This window comes from Paroedura picta, chromosome 13 (assembly GCF_049243985.1).
Source record: "Paroedura picta isolate Pp20150507F chromosome 13, Ppicta_v3.0, whole genome shotgun sequence".
In the NCBI taxonomy this organism is placed as follows: domain Eukaryota; kingdom Metazoa; phylum Chordata; class Lepidosauria; order Squamata; family Gekkonidae; genus Paroedura; species Paroedura picta.
This window is the reverse complement of record NC_135381.1, coordinates 16,855,466-16,878,716: the sequence shown is the minus strand read 5'-3', so window position 1 is coordinate 16,878,716 and position 23,251 is coordinate 16,855,466. Positions and strand designations below refer to the sequence as shown.

The following is a 23,251-nucleotide window of genomic DNA, read 5'->3' as shown; positions in this document are numbered from 1 at the left end:
CACATTGAACAACTTAGCTGCTTCTCATGCAACTTAGTACACCAGTGATGCGTATCTCCTGCATGCTGATGTATGTATAGCAGCCCAGTTTAAATGCTTCAGTGGGCATATGAAAGATCACAAGGGTGAGTTCTTGTGCCACTTTTAAACCAGGCTTGAATCCTGCCCGTTGCTGCCTTATTACAGCTTTGGCTTTGTCTCGAACCTTATTGGGACAAAGTCAATTACAACCTTGTTTGCCAGCTCTATACTCTTTTGGGAGTCAGGTGGGGATGCTAATCACACACTTTTTAGAGCTGAGTTCCCAAGTAGTTTATTTCCCTGGAAAGGAAAAACAGATGTGTTGGATTTTGAAACCGTATTTAGGCACAGGTGTTCCATCTGATTGGTATGCCAGCTGACATGGCTTGGGTAGGTATGTCTAAAGTAGACTCTGCCAGGGTGACCACCTCTGTTTTTTCACCAAATCAGAATGATTTGCTTGTAGGCTCACTGTGGAAGGGTGCCTAACCCATACTTGCCATCTTCCTCATTGCTTTCCACCATCCCAGAGACCACAAGGTGCTTCAGGCTACATCTTTGAAGGTTTATGCACATGGGAGGGGGGCAAAGGCCTCTCCTACTGCACCTGGTCTGACTGGGGCATCTCTTGCCTTTCACTTTCTTCTCATATTTCAAGGTGGCTTTGAACCCATGTGATTTCTAGCAGTTGTTTTAAGTTTTTTTTTGTTTCAGGAAGATAAGGGTGGGAGATACGGAAATGGCTGTTAAAGCCAAGCATCGTAGCACTTGCTAAAAATTGCCTTTAAGGCATAAAACAATGAAATGCTGTAACTATACATATTTCTTTCACCTGTTCTGAACATGGTGGAGGGAAGGCTAGACTAAAAGACACTGCAACTTCTGTCTCTCGTGCGGAACTGTCCATTGCTAGAAATAACACCAGCGTTCGTTGCTCCCAGCAAACTGGTTTGCTGTAGAATGACCTAGAATACAATAAATGCATCCCTCCCCCAAAAGAACTTGATGCCATTAGAGAATGTAACACGTTGATTTTCTCATTTTCCTTTTACTGCTGTTGATCTTGTCCTGCGGTGATCCTAACGACGCATCTTGTTTTGTCTCATGAATCTTTCTCGATCCTGTGTCCGCATACTTGCAATAGTTGGGTGAGTGAGCTTTCCCCCTTCTCTCCTTGTTCACGTAGGCTCCCTGATGTCTGTGAATCCTGGGGTTGCTCGCTGGATCAAGGAACTCTTCTGCCATAACGAACGAGTTGTCCTCAGTGGTTGCTGGAAACATGGCTTTTTTTCTTTGACAGCAGTCGGAGCGCAAAACGTTGGGTCTATCCGCATCTATTTTGACGGAGTGAGTAGAAGTCTTGTCTTAAGGGGAAGCAATGGCAGAGTTATGAGGGAGGTGCAGTGTCTGCCTCAAAATTCAGAGTAGAACAGTTATTTTAACAAAAGGTGAAAGAAGGCAAAGCTGCTGAATGCTCTTGTCAGTTTCCAAAGTGGGTTCAAGGCTTTTTTTTAAGTTATTTTTGAGTCAGAGCCATTCTTTGTTGTGTAGAAGAGGCCACAGTTTAGCAATATATGCATGTAGGTCCATAAAACCTCCAGGTAAACAAATCTTTGATAATAGGGCTGGGAGAGACCTTTACCTGAGACTTTGGAGTGGAACTGTCAGTCACAGTAGACAGCACTGGGGTAGCACAGGAACATTAAAAAAATGTTTGGGGACCTTAGCTCATCCAGATGTGGAGGACTTTATGAGTACATAGGGCAGGGGTAGTCAAACTGCGGCCCTCCAGATGTCCATGGACTACAATTCCCACGAGCCCCTGCCAGCGAATGCTGGCAGGGGCTCGTGGGAATTGTAGTCCATGGACATCTGGAGGGCCGCAGTTTGACTACCCCTGACATAGGGTGTGCACCAAACGGGTACCTAGGTTTCATACCACATTTTAAGACAGACTTCTTCTTCAATGGTGCTCCTGTATCATGACAATACGTATGTGTCAAAATCTCAGAATGTTACAGAATTATAAATAAATCCATTACACGAAAAACATACCTTTCCAACTCGAGTAATGCTACAATGGTAGTAATCAAACCTACAAATATCACCTAAGTAAAAATGCTCCAAAAAATTCAAAAGGATTTTTTCAAAAAACAAAACAAAAACACTCACCTTATCACATCACATTGGCAACAAGCTCAAATTTTCCCAAAGAGCCACATCACCATTCTAATGAACAATAAGGTGAGTGTTTTTTGGAAAAAAAATCCTTTTGAAGGAGTCTGTCCTAAAACGTGGTATGAATCCTAGGCGATCATTGTACAAGATATGACTTTCGTAAAATACATATATATATATATATCTCCCTTGGACACAACTTTATTAAATTTTTTATACTGAATAGCCGCATTTAATCCTCCTTTCGGCTTTCATTTTCTTCGGATAGACAGTCTCTCTTTGGCTTCATATGAGTACAAGCACTGACGCATTCAGTTATCTTTTCTTTAAAAAACCCAGCTCCTGTAGAAACTCCTGCTTGTTGCTGTTAATGCCACAAGGTTAATCCAAGTATCCACTTTCCTTCCTGGGGTAAAATTAATGAAACAGCTGCCTATTATTTTAGTAGTGGAGGGGTTGGGTAGAAATGGCTTGGCCATGAGTTTTGCTCACAAGTAACCACTTCCCTTGCAGCCCATGGCCAGCTGCTGCAGAAGTTGGCTCTTTTTCTTTAGCTTACAAAAGACTAAGCTGGCAGATTGACTAGTGGGGTGAATGGTGAGGAAAGTTAATCACAAAAAAGGTTAACTGCCTTAAGCAGACAGGGCATAATGGCAAGTTTTCTCCCTCCTTGAATAAGGAGGGTGCTAAGTGACATCCCTTTCTGTTCTTTGTGTGCAGGACCTGCGTACAAACAGCCCCCGATACAGCAAAGGCTCCTACAATGACTTCAGCTTTGTAACCAACAACAATAAAGAAGGCATCCCCATGAGAAAGGGAGAACATTTAGGAGAGTTCAACCTGGGATCAACCATCGTCTTGATTTTTGAGGCACCGAAGGACTTTATTTTCTACCTGAAGCCTGGCCAGAAAATCCGCTTTGGAGAGGCCCTGGGATCTCTTTAGAGCCTCCACTGCCAGGGGGGATTTTATATGCAATAGGGACTCAATTTTAAAAAGGAAAAGTTTCTCTAAGGTGGGAGTATTGCTCAGCAGGACCTGAGTGAGGACACTTGTTCTTAAACTGGGAGTGCACAAGTGCATACCCACTATGAGAGCTGCATACATATCAGGGATCGTGGCCTTTAAGAATGTTGACCAGGGTGGCTTTTCTTCTTCCCTGTGCCTGCAGTAACAATAGTTTCTCCCTTTATACTCCTTTATGCAGCCCACTTTTGCACAGATCCTCGAGGGCTGTGTTGAGCCAATATAAATTCTGCAGTCAGAGGGAGGAGAGGAAGCGGAGAGATTCCTCCTTTAAAGGGACACTAGCAGATTGACCTATGTGCCATATTGTTTTATTTGATAAACTTGCTTTCCAAATTCTCTTCATACAAGTCTGCTTCATTGTCAATTACAAAAATGTCCTATGCCAGCAGAATAAGTGAATTATCAAACATTCAAACACCATTATACTTATGTTTTTTTTTAAGTTAAATCTGTTACTCTCCCTTTAAAGCAGAAGTTTGCACTGTATTTTAAACCTCAAACACTGTGTCCACATTCCTTATTTGACTTGACTGTGTTTGTTTGATTTGTAGGCCTGTTTGATTTGTAGTTGTAGCTCACCCCAAACATAATATTTTGGCTTACTCTTCTGGGCCTTAAGTTTTCTGTTCTGTATGGGAGATTGAAATATTACAAACTACCCAGATTTAATTTCTATGTGCACAGCCAGTGGAAATCCTTTTGCTGCTGAAAGAAAGCACAGCCAGTTGCTATGACTGGGGGAAGGGAATAGGCAAACAGTGACAGTCGGCAAATATGCAGAAATCAAATAGTAATAGGATAGACTTTTTAAAAATTGAATCTTCTGAGTAATCCAATTCTTGTATACATTTGACTTTTCCCCACTCTTTGCTGAACTTGCTAATATTGATGTAGCTTTCTGCAGAAATTTGAATTTCCCCACGCAAGATCAGATATCAAGAATTCTGTTATGAAGCTTCATTGGGCAAGCATCTCAGAATTAATGCTCAGAAGGGGCTCCACTCTTTAACATCAAGCCTGTTTCTGGAAGGAGGCTCGTAGCAACTGGTGCCAAAAGGACAGGGAAAGAGAAGGGATTCCTTTATTTAGAATATACTGTGTGTTTAAATGAATTGTTTTTAATCCAAGAAACAAGCGGACATAAACATCAGGAGTGCCGAGTTTATTTAGCTTTAAATTGTGTCTTCCCTTTAAAAACACCTCTTGTGTATGTTTATCTTAAGCCTTATGTGTATTCTTGCCAGCACACACTCACACCCTAAACACGTGTGTTAAAAGAAAGCAACAGTCTTCTTTTAATATAAAAGGAGTATCCGGAAGAGAAAGCTAAGCCCCCTTCCCACACACCTAAGATACAGAGACGAAGGTGCCTGCTGTAGAAAAGAGTAGGTCTGGTTTTGATGACGTGTCTGCGTGTGTCCTGCTTGAGGCATGAATGCTTCTACTGATCCCCATCTTCCTCGTGGTGGGACTGACGTAGGGCAGAGACTTCATGATGCCTGGCCTGCTTCTCTATACAGGCCTTTAAAAAGCAGTTTCCTGCTCGTTTCTTCAACAGCAAGTCATCCTCTTCACCCTCTTTTAACCCTAGAATGTCATGATAGCTGACAGCTCCTGTATTAGTACATCACTCAAGAGGCAAAGCCAATTAAACAGGGACAGTTATAAAGCAGCTGACAACACACCACAGGCACCAGAGGGGTGGGCTTGTTCCAGCCAGTGGGGGAACAACCTGCTCTCCATGTGGCTTTGAGTCCTAATGTCTTATTCCTCACCCTGTCTAGCTGGATTGGACTGAACTCAAGGATGTTCTGCCTGTTCTGTTCAACGGGATTCTACTGGATGACCATTCGGTGCTGAACTAGGTCATGTGGCAGCCAGGGCTGAAATGGTCACATTGATCCTAAATAAGTGGGAATGAGTTTCTTGGTGATGCTGTGAATTTCTCCTACATGGAGAATCCATTTGATTTTCAACTGTATCAGTAGCACAGTATTTTTGTATGTCAAAATGTACAACTTATGGACATTAACTCATTAATTGCAAACATTTTTAAATAAAACAAATGACTTGCCCAGCTTGACTTATTAAAAAGACGAAGCACCTGGCCTTTTCACAGAGACACCAGTCCTTGCAAGAATTGATGGAGCTAGCAGACTGTCTCTGTCAAGGTTAGCTGTCCCATGGCACAAGCCACTTAGCTGTTAAGAGCAGCTGTTAAGAGCAGCTTGGATGTCCTGGATGCGTGTGCTGTAGGTCTGCATCTCTTCTCGCTCTTCCGCAAGTTTGCTTCTCAGGAACTGGATCTGTACTTTCAGCTGCAGAGAAACCAGAATGCAGAGCATTAGCAGTTGTATGACGGAGAGAAGTGGAAATCTCTGCCTCTGCGAAATAACTTTCAACCTCTTGCAGAGAACACTTATAAGTTAAAATAATACAATGTCTGATTCAGACATATCAGGAGTTAACACCACAGTCTCAAGCAGCTTTTGTAACAAGGCCTTCCAATAAGCTGCAAGAAAGGACGCTAACATACTAGGAACTCTTGTGTGCCATCTGCTCATAAATAAACTGGATTTCCCCCCCCCCTTCTTGTCCCCTTTTGCTACCTGTACTTCTGAAGGACAAATATAAAATTGAACCAAATGCAATAGGAGAGCTTGGATACAGAAACACTTCCTTTAAAAGAATTAATAAATGTACAGGCCTTTTCTTGACATGGGGGTAAAACATCTGCTGCCACCCGAATCATACACAAGTATTAGTCATCATCTCCAGCAGCGCACTGCAGTGCGGTAATTTGGATTGATGGAACAAATAAGCAAGGTCAGAAGACTGAATGTTACCAGATTTGAAATAAAACACCAAATGTGCCAAAAACCAAGCAGAATAAAGTATGGGTGTTTCACAGCAAAGAGACGGGCAAGAGGATTGTGCAGAATGTTAATATCCCTGAGCCCTGATCACAAAATGCCCCACTCAAGGCTTCTCTGCCTTCTCATTTAACACATTTATCATTATTACCCCCAGAGGCTACAAATGTCATTTAAAAAAATCAAGGCTGGTGAACTGCAGAAGCAGAAAAAAATATATATTCTTGAGTGTTTGTCTCACAATTGGTTGTGTGTCTGTTTTGAGACACAAGTCACACTTTTGATTAGCTTCCCTCCTCAGACCTAACTGTTTTTGTTTCCAATTAGGGCAGCCAAACTCCTACTAAAGTCCTGCAACAGATTTTTCCTGCAACAGATTTCAATATCCTAGCATCAACTTTTGCGGATCAGGTGCAGCGAATGGCTTCTCACTAGGCATGCCTTTTAATATACAAAGTTAATTCTACTGCCTTCAGTTCATGGATCCTTAAACCTGTATTTATTTTTAATCAATTCCTGTTTGTCTGCATAATGAAAATTTGCTGCATTCCATCTGAAGGAAGTGGGCTCTAGTCACAAAAGACTGCTGGAGTAGAATTTTGTCAGCCTTTAAAGATAGATCAATCCTGACTGCTCTTTAGAAGGCCAGATCCTGAAGATGAAACTCAAATACTTTGGCCACCTCATGAGAAGGAAGGACTCCCTAGAGAAGAGCCTAATGCTGGGAGCGATCGAGGGCAAAAGAAGAAGGGGACGACAGAGAATGAGGTGGCTGGATGGAGTCACTGAAGCAGTAGGAGCAAACTTAAATGGACTCCGGGGAATGGTAGAGGACAGGAAGGCCTGGAGGATCATTGTCCATGGGGTCGCGATGGGTCGGACACGACTTCGCACATAACAACAACAACAACAAAAGATAGCAGGTTCCATATTTGTTTTCTGTTCATTTTTTTGTCTCCTTTCACTGTTCTAATGTTCAAACCTAGCATACTTTCACACAGGCAATTTTTACCTGATCCAACTCTCCTTTTACTTGCTGCACAGATGCTTGCTCCTCAGTCCCCGTACTCATTTTTAGCCACTTGAGCAAAATGCGTTGCCTTCTCTGACATGATCTGAAAGAAAAAGAATTCCCAGTATTCCCTGTTTAGCTCTGTAGCAGCTGACAACCAAGAAGGCTAATTTTGTTGCTTCCCAATCAGGTCACTGCAAATTTGCAATAGTACAGTTTGTTTAGGGTGCTCAGACCTTCACAAATGTTTTCTTCACAGAATTACAGTGCAGGTCACTAATATTTCCATATAACAGATGGAAACTGAAGCTGGGAGATTACTGAGTCAGCCGTGGCCATCCTCAGAAAATTCACAAAATTCACCCCTCTCCAAAAAGAAACCCCAATCTTTTCTGCTTCATCCAATGGTGTATTAGCATCTGAAAACAATGAAGCCATTCCACCTCTTTTTCCTCTCAGCTCTAACTACATTCTAAATATTTATTTAATAAGTGGAGTGTACTGACAGAACGGGCCCATGCTTTTCCTTTAAGCGCTGGTACTCATATATAAGGTTGCACTGCTGCCACCAATTCCCCCCCCCCTCAAGACTTGGAAGAGCCACCCACAAAAAGTGCCAGAAACTTCACTGCTGACTGCAACATATAATCCCAGTTTGATGAGGAAATTGGAAATCACGCCCTTCCACTCTAGTCAGTACTTATTCTCCCAGGTCTTTGACCAAACTACAGCAAACAAAGAAAAATAAGTAACAGTAGACTCTTCTTTAATAAATAGCTGGGAACCTCTATGCAGAATAAGGGCGGAATAGCCGCAGTGCTTGCTGGGAGAGGATGACCTGTCACAGCAGCTCTCAGGCTGTAGGAGGTACATATGACAGTCACTGGCATGCAGCTCCTCACTGAGAGCAGCTGTGACCGTTCTGGCCAATTATACTAGTGGCTGGTGGTTGCTGCATGCTCATTGGGCCTGGAACCTGACTACAAGTTATAACTGGTGTCTGATGGGCAAAGATGCCATTGCTGAAGGACGACCACATCAGTGAAGCAGTCCAAAGAGAATCATAGAATCCCAATAAGATAGCCCCTAACAGTTGTGACAATTATGTCTAAGGCAAAGGAAAAGGTACATCACTACACACTTCAGTTCCTGCTGACTGCTGTGATAGCGTTGCATTTTCTGCCCAATCCGTCGGACCTCGGCCTCCAGCTGCTTATGAACTTCTGTCTGTCGTGTAGAACTGCCCATCTGATTTTCTTGTTGGCCTTCAAAACCAAGACAGGTTTACATCATTCCTGCAGCTTAGCTTCCAGATTCTGTACTGAATTCCATGTCAGGATGCAGGCTATTTCCCCCCTCTGCTTCATATCCTTTCCGCCAAGCGAATGCCTCCCCTCCTGACGCACAGATGATCGCTACATAGTTCAGAAGCCCCAATGTATGCTGACAAGACAAAGAATTTTGCTCCTTTGGCCAGCATGCCTAAGAGTTACCTGTCCTTCCATAAAGGGAGGAAGCGCCGTTGTTTTTGACAAAGTCTGCTGGCAAGAGCAGGTCTTCTCTTTGGCCTACCACCTTCTCCTTCCAGGGGACTGCAACTGGAAGGCTTGTAGAGTGAAAGCTCAAAGATTTCTCTTCACCCTGGAAAGGAGAGGAAAAAAGAACACGGAAATACTTAGCTAAAAGAAGATGTGCTTTGTGTTTTCCATTTGAACGAGTTATAAAGCTTGCAAAGCTAGTAGGTGGAGTTTTATGTATGTTAGCATCCAATTAGATTTTAAGACAAACTTTTTTACATGCAGAAAATCCACAAGCAGATTACTTTTTAAAAAACAAAAGAGAAAATTCCATGGGTGGTGGTGGTGGTGGGATGTACTGGTGCCATGGCATGGGGCACAGAGGATTCAACCATTCGCTGATGCACCATTTCCCAAAACGTCCTCTCTTCCTGGGCCAGCAATTAGCACTGGTAGGGAAAGGAAAGCTAGATGTTTGTCTTGTTTCCTTGCTAAGACTAGCACAGGGGGACAGCAGATTTCCATTTATTTATTTATTTAAATTTCTGGACCGCCCCTATCAAATCTGTCATCTCGGAGTGGTTTACAACATTCATAAAATACAATTAAAATTTAGAAAACGGTATGAGGAGGCAACAATTAACACCTTCCCCCTCGCCATGTGTTGCATGGCTTATTCCCCAGTTCCTTAAAAAAAAAAGGTTAAAAAAAATACATCAAAACATCATTTGACCTGCAGAAGGCCACTGTGCCAACTCTGCTTTTTAGAAGTGGCCAATTCTTTGGGCTTAGCAATGAGGTCAACTGCCCTTCATACGACCACTATCTTCTGCATGGAAACTCACCGTTTTCTCTCCATTTCTCAGCCGTGGCACAAAGGAGGAAGGGGGCAACAGCTCCAGCTTTGGACAGGCTGCGCTATGCGGCAGAGCAGATTTCAGAAGGGGAGGTGATGAACAGCTGAAGGTGCCTAAGTGGGATGAAGCAAGGCAACTACTTTGCTCTTTTAGGGATGATGGCAAAGAGGCACCAGCTGGAGGACACAGTTTGCTCAGAGCACTCTGCTGCAAAGGCCCACTGAGAGCTTCTAGTCTAGAAGGGAACAAGGAAGACAGGATTGTTTTCTCTTTTGAGAGAGTCCAGACACAGATATCCTTGACATGAAAGAGGAAGATGATGATAATGATAATTTGGATTTATAGCCCGCCACTCCCCTAAGGCTCATGGTGGGTAATAGCATGTAAAACCCCATAAAACCCCTAATTCATAAAAACACCCTAACACATCATATCATCCAACCCAACAACGGTGACATGCAGAAACCCTATACAGCCTTCTAAAGACATACAGTGGTTTTCAAGAAGGGAAGCAACTGTAGCTTCCAAAATGGTCTACAATGTAGTAAGTGATCACCATTAGACATTTCATGAACATCATTCTGATATATTCCTATTTAATGACTGGGAAACAGACCTATGATAGAAGTAAGGAACAAAACACGGATTGTAGAGAGCAACTGCATGGAATGAAGTACTGTGTCCTGTGCCTGACAAACCCAATCTGACCAACTGGTACAACTGCCACATGCGAAGCTTCTCTCTACAAGCACAGTGCCCAAGCTAGAATGTTTTTTGCCTTTATTTAAGCAAAAGATAGAGCCTCTTGTGCCGCAGGGTGGTAAGGCAGCAGACATGCAGTCTGAAGCTCTGCCCATGAGACTGGGAGTTAGATCCCAGCAGCCGGCTCAAGGTTGACTCGGCCTTCCATCCGAGGCCGGTAAAATGAGTATCCAGCTTGCTTGCTGGGGGTAAACGGTAATGACTGGGGAAGGCACTGGCAAACCACCCCGTATTGAGTCTGCCATGAAAACGCTAGAGGGCGTCACCCCAAGGGTCAGACATGACCAAGTGCTTGCACAGGGGATACCTTTACCTTTAAGCAAAAGATAAAGACTTTCAGCCTCCTAACATATCCTCTGTATTCCCTGAAGCCTTGCAACTCTTACCAGTTTCTCTTAGAGATATCATTCTTCCAGATTACTGTGTTTTGTCAAACCTAGAACTGTCACTGCAGAAAAAGAGTCCTGCTCTTCTTTAGGCCTCTACACATTTGGCAAGGAAACAACGGGAACTGCAAAACTCCAGCAGAATTTCATGGGAGGACTGGAATGCTTGCTCGGCATCTTGGATACATGTGACTAGATCACACTAGGCCCCACAAAAACGCACTACAGCAGCAAGGTGCAGCAGGAGTTCCTATACAAATATTGCCTAGGCTGCAGTTTGCCAGGCCTGAGAGTGCCGTGTCCTTACCCATTCCAGTTGGAGCCTGGCATTTCCATTCTCTCCAGAGACTGCAGCAGGAAGTCAGGCCTGCGTGGCTGCAGCCTTCTCTGCCGGGCTGAGTGCCTGTACAGAAGGAAGTCCAGTTAGTGGAGGCATGATGGAGCTTTTCATTCTGCACTTTAATTAGGATCTTTTAATGTTCCAGTTTTATTTTATTTTTCAAGAGGCAGCATAGAAATATTAAAAACAACCCAGAAATATAGCTAATCTATGCCAAGACTGGCAGGCCTGGTCTACATAGAGATGCTGTCCTCCAGCTCTCCCTCCTATGTCGCCATCCCCATGGTTAGCTTGCCTGTACATCCTAAGAAGTGCCGTCTTTGTTAATCAAAGCAGAACCTCTTTCTGAGTCCCTGTCTACTATATGCAGCCCTAAGCACTATAAAACCCCTTGACTGACTTACAAATTTCCAGATCTCCCAAAGACTTCCCTCCATAGTTTTCCATAAGGTTACATTACATGATATTTTCCAAAGAAAGGGGGAATGCTCTACCTTTCAAGGTATTGTTGCCAGGGCTGCCCCCCATTTTAGAAACATAGGACTGCATTGTTGTGTAGAGTTCTCTCCCACCATCACAAGCATTGGTTTCCCTGTGCTGTGACACCACTGTGTAGCACTGTGCTACCCCACTGGTAGCAGATAGCCAATTTGTGAAGCAGGTGTGGGAGACATCTACAATACCGCTATCACCAGCATCTATGTGTCACCCGTAACAGGCAGTTATGAGATCTGCTCCTACTCTTAAAATCCATGGTCTGAGAGAGAAGGGCTATGGCTGGTTTCAAAGATGGAGCTGCCCGGCATAAGGCACCCAAGAATATACAACCCTGCACAATTAAGGCAGCTGTGGGTACTTGGGATAGGCTGCATGTTAGAGAGAAGTCCAAGTTCAGAGATTCAAGAGTAAGCAACGAAAGCGAAATGATTTTCTTTAACTCACAACTCAGTGAGGATGGAGTCTCCAGCAGCCAAGTAGAGTGGTAGGTCTCCACTTTCAGCAGGCCTTAGCCCGGAGCACAGACTTGATGCTCTCCCACTATCTCCATCAGACGTAGAGGTTGCATCTGGCGCTGGCACCTTGAATGACACTCGCTTCTTGAGTGGGGCCCTTGGAAGAGAGAGGCCTGGTTTCTGGCAGAGAGCCTTCTGCTTCCAGAGCATGGCACAACGATAGACCAGGTGGTGGCAGTGGCTAGCCATCTGCAATTGGAAAACAGCAGTGCACTGTAGGAAGCATGGGAGACAGCACCACAAGAGAAGGAACAGGTGCTCATCGGTCCGCTCCAAGAAAGATGGGTGGGCAGGCCTAATGGGGATGGACTGGTCGTGAGTCTTTGGCCTGGATCACAGATGTCGAGCAGCACCAGAGTAAAGTCAGGCTAGCACCCGTTACCCCTCGCACTCCTTCAGGATGCAGCTCACTCGCTTTTGGCAATTGGTGATGGGACCACCCTACGGGTGACAGCCTGACTTTCTATCAAGGAGAAACGGCAGCTTCACTGGTGGCATTGAGCTTCCCAGCCATCCATCTTGTCCTGAAGCACAGCTGGGGATCTAATGATCCTTTCCAGCAAATACACTTGCATTAGTTCAGTAATCAGAGCAAGCCACATTCCCAGAGATAAGGCTGTGGGATTCTAAGGCATATTTATGCTGTCACAAGAGCACCGAGCTCAGCCTGTGTGAAACCTAGCCTGTGCTGCACAAGTCCTCTGGTCCTTGAAATGGATATGCCCTATCAATTGATGGAAGTCTTAACTGAAAAATTCTGCTGAGATCTAAGCTAAACCTCTGCGGCCTTGAAGGATCAATATGAAGCCCAAGTCCAGTGCAACAGGCAGCACGTGACGTTTGAAAATCAGAAATCCAGAATCAATTTTTGGCTGCAGAACCTACCTAGTGGACCTGAACAAACCACTGGTGTGCATCATACCAGTCTGTTCTGCAAACCTGGATGCCTTCCTCTAACCAAGGTAGACTTCCATCTTAAATAGCTCTTCTACCAGAGAAAGAGCTACTTAAGTTGGGGTTTCCCAATGCTGCTGAACAGAGTTCTAGCCATGGGTCACTGCTGTTCTCTCTTAGGTCTGTGCAATGTTTATTCAACATGGGATCTCCTGAAGAAAAACATGCTCATTCATTTGTCAAGACTGCATAAGCGCAATTCTGAGTGTTCTGGGAAGGCTCAGGACTGTCCTGAAGCCCATCTTACCCTTTTTACCTTCAGCTGGTGCTGGGCTTGCAGTTCCCCTCGGAATTGTTTCATGCCAGCCGCATATCTCAGGATGCGTGTCACACCCTCCTGCAACAAGGCAACCCGGTAAACCTCTGCAGCTTTCTCTATTCGGGCCTTTTTCCGTCGCCGTTCCAGGACAGCGCCTATCCAAGCATCAAATACCTGCAGTAAAGACACACAAGGGACTGGAATGGAACACTGCATTTAACCAGAGGATTTCTTTTGATTGGTGGGACACAAAGGTATCCCAAAGAGGACTACTCTGATCAGTCACTCAGTAGACAAGGACAAAGTCATTATGCAAAGCCTTCTTCCTGTCGGGTGAGAAGAGGCTCTCCCAGTTCTGATCATACAGAAGTGGAGGCAAAACATTCTAAGTTTTGCTAAAACAGAAAGGAAATAGAGACTTTGAAAAGAGGGATTTTTAAGGGTGCTGTTGTGTTCCGGCTGAATAAGCGAGATCACTTGGGAGTGTAACATCAATCTACCAGAGAGAATAAACCCTGGAGGAGAATGGTATTCTTGAGAGGGATGCTGATAAGCTGAGGGCATCCTGGGTAGCAATCTCACATGGTGAGACTCATTAGAGTTGGAGCCCCTGCCATCCAAGCAGTTCACTGGCTACACTAGGAACCCCCAACTCAGAGTTCTGATGCAGTGTGGTGGGTGTGGAAGTGGAGCCTGGCACTACATGACTGCAGCACCTTATTTTCAGCCACACAGTGAAGATCCCTGGCCTGTGACGGCAGCTGATCCCACAACAGTACATTTAAAAATCTGAACAGCCAACCACATATCCAATGGCCAAACTTAGTCTTGCCAGGCAAAAGCTCCACCAGGCCCTTGGCGAGCAACAGGAAAGGTTTTGGTGGGCAGTAGGGTACATGCAGACATCACATTAGGAACCCTTGGGCTATAGTATAGCTGATGTTGCTTTGAACCATGACAACCAAATCAGAGTGCAGAGAGGTAAGAAGGACGATGAGATGTTCCACTCCTTTTGAAGGTATCCTGCCTTGGGCAGCAGCTGTGAGATTCTTTGGACTTATACTTCTTAGTGCCACATAAAGAGTTGGAAAGAGATGGGGAAAGACATTACGGCCCTTTCCACTGGTGACTTCCCTAAGTTCCATGCTGCTGAGAATTTTTTTTCATGCCTCCCCACAGTATCAGTGCCACTGGGGGAGGGGCTGTGGCTCAGTGCTACACGGTCTGCCTTGCATGCAGAAGGCCTCAGGCTTAATCCCAAGCATCCCTATTTAACATAACCAAGGAGGAAATGACATGAAAGACCTCCACCAGAAAGAAACCTCAGACAGCTGCTGCCAGTCTGAATCAACAATACTTGATGGTCTGCGTCAGTAGAAGGCCATATCACGCGTATTCACCTGTATTTCCTGAGATCTTTCTCAACCCTGCCTTGTTCTGATGTTTTGGAAACCATTGTATTTTCCACGTCCTGCCCACACAGTCGTCCTTTTCCCTGCCCATGTCCCTACAGCAGCCATCCCCCCTCCCACCTGCACACTACAAGAGATACACTGTATTGAGTCAGAGTACCTTTATTGGCATAACAAACATTTCAAACAGTCCCAGATGTAGATTCCATCGTAGGAAGATTTTCATTTAAATATGCCAGCAAAAACTTAGCTACTTTTACCATCATTGCTGAGTCCCTCACAATTAGTATCCTTTTAATCCAATGTTACTCATCAACGCAGCTGAGTTTCAATTTCTTCAGATAATTAGCTAAAGGGCGATGACATAAATCAGACTTAGGACACACCAAAAGTATGTGGTACAACGTGTCGGGGACCTGTATTGCGTTCGTTTTTCCAGTCAGCAACTGGCATATCCGTATATCCATTACTGGTTGGGGGGGGGGGAAGAACTTGGAGAAAGTCTCCCCTTGTAGTGCAGGAGGGGGTGGGAAATGGTCACCACTTGGAAGCTGCCATCTGGAAGCCCCCTTGCATTGTGTTGCATCAGCAGCTGTAGCAACACGGGGGTTTCCATGCAGGAGGGTTGCCATGCGGGAGAGGGAGGCTTTCATGCTCTCACTGCTCCGCTGCCACCGAACCTCTGCCTTCTCTCCCAACTCTACAGCACTAACTAATTATTTATCGCTCGTGGATACCAAGTCTTACCTTCCCCTGCAGGGAGAAGGACCAGTGCCACAGCGCTCGCACGGTTTCCTGCTGTTCCCACCGCCTGTGTGCCAACTGTTGATAAGGGAAGGAAAAAAAAGAAAGCCCCACATAAGCCCATGTGGTTCTGGTTACCAAGTTGTTTTGTTTGTTTGCAGGCAACAAACAGCGTGATATGGAAGAAAGGGATAGTGACAGACGAGAGTAAGACACAAAGCTCCGTATCCTTCTAAAGGATCTTGCCTTGCTCTCTCTTTCCAGCTTTGGCTTGGAGATCAGCTGCCCAGTGCCAAGGCACTGGCAAGTATCACCCATTGTTTTGGGGGGATTTTTGCCATAAAGGGACAGCTGGCCTGTGGCAACCCTGTGGGGTTTTCAAGGTAAGAAACATTCAGAGGTGATTCGTCATTGCCTGCCTTTTCATCATGCTCCAGGTACTCCTCGGAGGTCTCTCATTTGGCCAGGGCTGATGCTGCCTAGCTTTTGAGATTGGACGAGATCAGGCTAGACTGGACTATCCAGGTCAGGACCATCATCCATGGTAGAGAGGAGCCATTAAAGCCAGCTATTCTGTCACCATGCTCAGCTTCAACTGAATTCCCTTCCTCCAGACACAGACACTCAGAAAACAATGGGACTTCACAAAGGTCCCATTGACCAAAGAAACGTCCCTTATAAACTCATCATTCCAACGTAAACTATTCCGACAGGAGGACTGAACGAGGTTTTGTGCCTGATCTCACCTGTATCTTCCACAACGAGAAGCAGGAAGAGAAAAGTCTTTGGGCCATCAACTGATCTCCTTGTCTCTTCAGGAGCTTTGGGAGAAAATAAGCACAAAGATTAGCAAGTCTATTGCCTGAGGATAGAGTTGCCAACTCTCACTAAGGAAATTCCTGAAGATTTGAGGGTAATACCTTGGGAGGGCAAAATCAGAGGTGGAGACTTTGGTTTCCCTTACTCTCTGTAATAGAGGTGGCCAAACTGGGGCTTCTCCAGATGTCCCTGGATTTCCCAGGATTAGCTGGCAGGGGCTCATGGGAATTGTAGTCATTGGCCATCTAGAGAGCCACAGTTTAGCCACCAGTGCTCTATGGTATGTCATACTGTTCACCCTCTGATGCTGCCATTTCCTCCAGAACTCTGCACTCTGGAGGTCAGTTGTAATGCCAGGAGGACTCCAGCCATATCCTTAGATTGGCAACTCTACCTTAGGGGTCTCTCAAGTAGTTCTCCTTGTGCTTCAGCATTGCAACACCACAGATCAGGACAGTCAAGGTTGCATCCACCAGGAAACTCTTAGTCCCTGCAGCAGAATTAGGTGGAGTCTAACTTACTTCTCCATGGCTAATTATACTGCTGCTATTAACGGGGAGAGGGGGTGGCCCACCACTGGCTCCTCCAAGCCTCATCAAGTGATTCTGGAAATAGAAAGAAGTCATTGGGCGCATTAAAACTAGGGAGAAAAATGTTCCCCACCCATCTAGGTTTTTGTCTTGGCTGGACGGGCCCCACCTCCCCTTATCCTAAGAGCCTCTTGTGGCGCAGGGTGGTAAAGCAGCAGAAATGCTGTCTGAAGCTGTCTGCCCATGAGGCTGGGAGTTCAATCCCAGCAGCCGGCTCAAGGTTGACTCAGCCTTCCATCATTCCGAGGGAGGTAAAATGAGTACCCAGCTTGCTGGGGGGTAAACGGTAATGAATGGGGAAGGCACTGGCAAACCACCCCGTATTGAGTCTGCCATGAAAACACTAGAGGGCGTCACCCCAAGGGTCAGACCTTTACCTTTTTACCCCTTATCCTATTATTACTGATTCGAGGCAGTGAGTCAGGATCTCCGCTGACACGTTTGGAGCAGTGCGCATTGCTCCTTGACCAGTGATTCATCCATCCATACAAGTTTGCACAGGAGCATGTATATACTGTGTCCAGGAAGAAGGAGTAACCGCTGCTGTGCCACTCCCCACTCCATCCCTCTGGTCTTTGCCCGCTCCTGTCCTCATAAACAATCAATTTATTGTTTCTTCCGGCAGCAGGTTCTCTCAGACTCGTAGCTGCCAGAGCCTACAATAAAGAGCTGCTTTGTGAACACAGCTGTAATGTATGTGGGGGGAAGCATTGTCTTCTGCTCTATTTTTATTGCAGAGATAGCCAAGGATTAGGAGGAGGGGGAAACAGAGTGGTTATTCCTCTTTTTCTCTATGGGACAAAATAAAAAACAACAATGTAAGCAAGCAGAAGCCTGATTAAACTGTGTGAGAGAGTTTGCCCATTAATGTGTTTGCAGTACCCAGCTGTTCTTCCCCCCCCCAAAACCTCTTCTTCAAAGCAAACTCTTCTTCCTGGCTTTCATGCACGTGACTGGAGAAGGAAGTGCTTCACAAGAGCTCAGGAGACATCACATTTGGGTCTGCGTGGAGCACCCATTGAGATACAGCTGCTACATCTCCCAGTGTACTGTAATAGCCTTCCATGGCAGCCGTTCTGTGACTCGTCCTGTCCCCACAGCAGCTATTCTGCAGAATCATCCATGACTATCTTTCAGAATTCCATTAGCGTCTGCAGGCCCAACAGGGTCAGAGACCTGTGACCAGACTTACTTCTCAGTAAACATGCACACAAACAGTGGAGGAGAACTTGCATTAGACACGGCCAAATTCTTCAAAAGTCATATGGAATTTATGCTCAGATTCAACTCTCTGGCCCCGGGACAATATAGCTGCCAGCTCAGCTTCTACTTGAAGGAATGTTTCACACTTGCATGGAGACAGATGGGGGCAGCAGCAAATGGTGGGGTGGGAGCTGTTTATCACTGGCATTGACAGTTTTATTTCTCCTATGTCTTTGTGAACTACAACTGAATTCGAGAGGTCTGACTTGCTGGTTTAGCAAAGAATTATCCTATGGCTGTATTCGGATACTGTGACAATTTACTAATGTAACAGGATTAACTTTTGCTTATATAGTCCCACTGTCATGATGGTCAGTTCACAATCTGAGGAAGAGTGCTTGCACTCGAAAGCTCACACCTTGAATTAATCTTTGTTGGTCTTAAAGGTGCCACCGGACTCTGATTTTATTGTGACACTACCTGTAAGAGAGAAGAATTCTCAGACCATCTCACCGTCTTTCTTATGCACCAAAGGTGATACTCCTTCCACCAGGCCACGCACTTGTTCAGCAGCTGACTCCTGTGGTGCTGCACTGCCAGGAGGATCAGTCCCCTCTCCCTCGAGGATCTGAGGTAGGATTCCTTCCAAAGGATAAATGCAGCCTGTAGTTTCACTGTCCAAACAGAAAGACAGAAACTAACATAGCAGCAAGGGGAGAAATAAAAGGGGGGCACATTCGCCAAAAATGAAGGGTAGCAGCCCCCATACTTAATCTATAAACAACAGAAGCATGACTCTGAATTTAAGAAAGAGTGCCAAAGATTGCCAGTGTAAGAAAACCATTACAACATAAAAGTCCTGAGCAGGAAGGTGCAACTCTCTCTCCCCCACCACATCAGCAGGCACATATAACTGATATAGAAGCTTCAATTCCCCCGGGAGGGGGGGAGTGAGGATCACTCTCTAATCCTGCCTCCACTACTGGATAGAAGGGGTCACCCATGTCTGAATCCAAGAGGGAAAAGGAGCTACCTGCAGAGAAGCATGTAATGGCTGAATACAGCAGCAAGGTTAGGAATTGGAATCTATGCCAAGCTCGAGCAGGCTGCATTTACCCAGGGGTACTCTTATGCTCACCAGTATGCAAATGTTTCCTGGCATCCATCACAGCCGCTGCTTTCTGCTGACGGCAGTATGCGCATAGTGAGGTTGTGTCCCTCCAATGGAGCACCACCTACGCAGAGAAAACAGCCTCCTTCTCAAAGTCAGTCCTGGTTCACCTTCTCCCCCCCCCCCCTCAGAACTGCCTCCAAGTGGCCTGTGAATGTTCCACTTCTTCTCTGCTGCCCCTTTTGCTACTCACAATCACTGCTGGTGCCCTACATATGCAACATTAACAAAAGAGGCTACAGGGTAGCCATAAAAGGTGCATAGGGAAGTGTGATTGACGTCCCCATCCCTCCAGTATGGTGGACTCACTCCTATAATTTAACCAAGTATCTGCCTCTCCCTGGAATAGAGATTTCCTTCATGCCAGATGTTACCCTGGAGAGAACTGTCCTTCTGAAATGCTGTTCTGCTAGTACAGCCTTCTTGGCTTCACTCTTGAGATATGCAGCTTTACCCTTCCAGGCATGCAGAACCTGCCTGAGGAGAGATATATGAAACTGAAAACCTGAAAATGAGAGAAATCTTTGCCAAGAACAATTCCTTTCCGTAGACAGGCTTGGAATGGGAGAACTGCAGTGGTGGGGCATCTCAAAGAATGAAAAAGTCTACGTAGTTCTATGACACCAGCAGACCATGTTGCCCAGAACTACAGATTTAAAAAAAGGTTTACCGTAACAACTCTTGATTATGCTTCTTTGCCTTTTCATCCACGTTGTGCAGAATGTGTTGTACATTAGCCTGGTAAGTCTGCAAAGGGAGAGCAGTGAATCCCCATCTTCTCCCAAACTTAGATAAGACTTCATTTAAATCATTTACTAGCATCACAACCATAATTTTATAGGCTACATTTAAATAAAGCCCTGAAATAGGCATGCATGACTCAGCATTCATCTCATCTTTCCTTTGTTTGAGAATAAAGATGACACTGACTTCATTCCAGGGCTGGGGATGATGGTACTATTTTTACTTCCTTTCTTATAGCTCAATATAATCAGAGTGCTTGCACTCGAAAGCTCACGCCTTGAATAAATCTTTGTTGGTCTTAAAGGTGCTACTCGACTCTTGATTTTATTGTGCTACTTCAGACCAACATGGCTATTCATTTGAATTTCTCATAGCTGTAACTGGTGCTAAGATTTCTTCAAGAAGTTTGCACCAGTGACCTGTGGAACCATCTGGCCTAGCAACCATGTTCCTTTTAGCAGCATTATTTTAATTGTATTTACAATAAAATTCCTATCTAACCATGCCTGGTGGAGGAGTTCCCTTTTGCAGGCCCTGCGGAACTGTTGAAGTTCCGTCAGGGCCCTGATCTCCTCTGGGAGCTTGTTTCACCAGGTGGGGGGCAGAATGGAAAAAACTCTGTGCAAGTCTCCTATATCAAGGAACTACAGACCTTCCTAAACTTAACTATGGACCTTCCTGTACTATTATTTGTTTCAAACAATACACAGTAAATAACTGTTTTTTGTGTCTTCTGTGCACCGGATGATTTTTTATACCCAACTCTGTTGGACCCTTCTCAAATACACAACAACTATCCCAGTGCAAGGATAATCAAGTCCTCTGCATTTGAGTAGCCCTACGTAGAAAACGACCACCACCACTTTCTATGGTATCTATTGCAGGGGCCCCTCACAGCCAAGCCAAACTGTGCTGTTTCAAGGCTATTATTTATTAGATTTGTTGCTCGCCTCTCCCTGGAGGCTCGAGGTGAGTTACAGCATAAAACCCCAATAAAACCCTACACTAAAATCCATAAAATAAAATATATTAAAATATACAATAAAACAGATGTGGTAAATAACTCCAGCCATTATCTATACTACCCCAAAATAACCCGTTCTAGAGGAGAGTGGGTGCTGCTTGGACTTTGCTACTGCTATTGCAGGAGCTACTGCTACAGCACCTGGTCACAGGAAATAACTTGGTATGTCACAAGTACAAACTTTAACATGCCTTCCACGCTGAAAGGATCCTGAGCAGTAAAACCCGCCGGTAATGTACATCTGCTTTCACAAGCTTCCTCCACTTCTCAGACTGGTGTCTCAAATACTGTAAGGGGAAAAGGCAAATGAAAATTGCTGGGAAGAGCCATTTCCATCCTTGGGTGTGACAGACAGCTTCCTGTAGCCTCAAGAGTTAGTGGGGTGGCTCAGGCAGGTTATTTTGAAGGGGAGCCACACACATATAGGCAGAGGTCTTTCACCTCTGCCTTCCTCTAAAAGATCCTGGACTTCAGTGATGCAATGAACCAGTCTCAGGCACTGCCTAAGTTCAACAGAGCGACTAAGCAGCAGTTTTAACAAAACAACTTGATTGCCGTGCAGGTTCTACAACCTGGATAACAGCAACTTTGACATCCCCCTCTTTGCACCCCAAAAATGGGAGCTGCAGGGTTACAGTTCTGCTTTGCATTGCTTTCAACCTGGCGTGGAGGTAGAGAAAGCAATGGGAAGAACAGATTAGGATGGGTTATGTCTGGACTTGAATCTAGCTCTAGGCCAAAGCAAGCCAGCTTGGTGTTGTGTTTAGGAGCATGAATGGAGAAGAGTGGATTTGATAATGCATAATTTCTCACCTGTTGCCACTTACTCCAGGACCCCTGCAGCAACTTCATGGAGTGGAACTTCAAAGCTTTTTCCTCCTTCTTTCTCCTAAGAGAAACCACAACTAACGCTCTTACTCTTCAAGTGGACACGAGCCTTTATTTTTTTGCTATTCCCTTAGATTGTACTCGACTTTTTTTAAAGCACCGTATGAGTATTATTATTTCTCTTGAACTAAATTTAGTAGCTGAAAGAAGGAAAAATACATGTGGTCATGGCAACATGCAGGGAAGTTACATAGCTAGCTATATTTTTAAAAAGCGAGGCTGTTCATTAGCATATTATCATCAAAGTTCAAAGTAAGTTTTAAGTCTGACAAGTGTCTTCCTCTAAAGTGTCAGGTAGGGATTCTATTGGTACATTTCCATTGAATTTTGACCAAAAGTAGGAAACCTCCAGAAAACCACCTAGACCCGCAAAGGACAATACACCAAAACAGAGCATGTGATAAGGGCATCTAATAACATCCTGATCACACTTCTCTCCCCAGCCAAGCAACATTTGATGCATCTGCTCCATGCTGCAGGCTTCACTTTGGCACCATGATGGTCTTGGCTCTTTTAGAACTTTGATCTCTGGATGAGGAAATAAATTATGTGCTGCACTCATGGGGTAGAGGCAAGCAATTTAGTCAACAGAAAATGGTCACAGGAGCAAAAGAAACTTCAGACGAAAAGGCAGAGATCAAGAGGACTGACTGAACAAGCTTAGTGAACCAGATGTGGCTCGTAGCTCAAAGATGCAAGATCTTTGATGTGACATTTATAGAAACAACAAAGGAAAGCAGACATTGTTATCCTCTTACAACTCTTTTACCCTTCTTTAATCTCCTGAACATTCTCCTTCCAGAGTTGAAATGTTGCCTGCAAGATTTGGTGACAGTAATGTTCCTGGGCCAGGATCTCTTCCTCTTGCTCTTCTATATGTGCATCAGTTCTTTTGCGCCAGAAATGCCAGAAGTGGGCCAGCAGCTGATGCTCAGAGTGTAGAACAGCCTGCCAAGAGAGGAGAGTACCTGGGAGAGCAGTCAATGTTGACAGTACTGGAGTCATCAGAGATGATCACAAGCATAGAAAAATCCCCCTTACAAGGCTGCTTATGCAACAGTGTGAAAATGAAACACTGGACTTACAGTTAGGGTTTATTTTCATAGATGGAGGGAGGATATCCAGGTGAGGATTCCTCTACCTACCCTATTTCAAAGACAGAATGAGGAATCCATGGACCCCTGGTTGGGAATCCCTGTTCTATGGTGACAATGATTTGAGTGACAAGCATGAAAAAGCAGCTGCCTGCTTTGACTTTGATTTATTGGCCAGCATTGTACCAGATCTCTTCCTGCAGTGCCTGAGCATGGAGGAAGTAAGCTGTAAAAGAAAGGATGGTCCAGCTGTTGAGTACAGAAATGGCTGAACAGTTGCTTTAACAGTGGGACAAATGAGGAGGAAAAGAGACTTGATCTGTTTTCCATAACCTTCTCTGTGCAGCAACTCTGACTGAAC

At 44.9% G+C, this 23,251-nt stretch overlaps 2 protein-coding genes across 10 annotated transcripts in view; one reads left to right on the top strand and one right to left on the bottom strand.

The window, feature by feature from the left end:
- PISD (phosphatidylserine decarboxylase) overlaps positions 1 to 3,748 on the top strand; it is a 54,041-nt gene extending 50,293 nt beyond the window's left edge. For all 4 annotated transcript variants that reach the window (XM_077307862.1, XM_077307861.1, XM_077307863.1 and 1 more), the window contains 2 exons: positions 1,208 to 1,368; positions 2,920 to 3,748. In XM_077307862.1, the coding sequence (XP_077163977.1) occupies positions 1,208 to 1,368; positions 2,920 to 3,144 (386 nt within the window). In that variant the 3' untranslated portion in view covers positions 3,145 to 3,748. The remainder of the gene's footprint in view (positions 1 to 1,207; positions 1,369 to 2,919) is intronic.
- Positions 3,749 to 4,371: 623 nt separating this feature from the next.
- Positions 4,372 to 23,251, bottom strand: part of LOC143822549 (protein SFI1 homolog) — a 27,835-nt gene continuing 8,955 nt past the window's right edge. For 4 of the 6 annotated variants that reach the window (XM_077307848.1, XM_077307842.1, XM_077307845.1 and 1 more), the window contains exons 7-23: positions 22,566 to 22,744; positions 21,722 to 21,797; positions 21,100 to 21,195; positions 19,811 to 19,887; positions 19,515 to 19,617; positions 19,108 to 19,204; positions 18,483 to 18,643; positions 16,104 to 16,178; positions 15,361 to 15,435; positions 13,190 to 13,375; positions 11,918 to 12,177; positions 10,943 to 11,038; positions 9,476 to 9,722; positions 8,607 to 8,754; positions 8,255 to 8,378; positions 7,114 to 7,216; positions 4,372 to 5,546 (exon numbers count right to left, since the gene is read on the bottom strand). In XM_077307848.1, the coding sequence (XP_077163963.1) occupies positions 5,433 to 5,546; positions 7,114 to 7,216; positions 8,255 to 8,378; positions 8,607 to 8,754; positions 9,476 to 9,722; positions 10,943 to 11,038; positions 11,918 to 12,177; positions 13,190 to 13,375; positions 15,361 to 15,435; positions 16,104 to 16,178; positions 18,483 to 18,643; positions 19,108 to 19,204; positions 19,515 to 19,617; positions 19,811 to 19,887; positions 21,100 to 21,195; positions 21,722 to 21,797; positions 22,566 to 22,744 (2,217 nt within the window). In that variant the 3' untranslated portion in view covers positions 4,372 to 5,432. The remainder of the gene's footprint in view (positions 5,547 to 7,113; positions 7,217 to 8,254; positions 8,379 to 8,606; positions 8,755 to 9,475; positions 9,723 to 10,942; positions 11,039 to 11,917; positions 12,178 to 13,189; positions 13,376 to 15,360; positions 15,436 to 16,103; positions 16,179 to 18,482; positions 18,644 to 19,107; positions 19,205 to 19,514; positions 19,618 to 19,810; positions 19,888 to 21,099; positions 21,196 to 21,721; positions 21,798 to 22,565; positions 22,745 to 23,251) is intronic. The other 2 variants (XM_077307843.1, XM_077307847.1) reach the window with 1 other exon arrangement.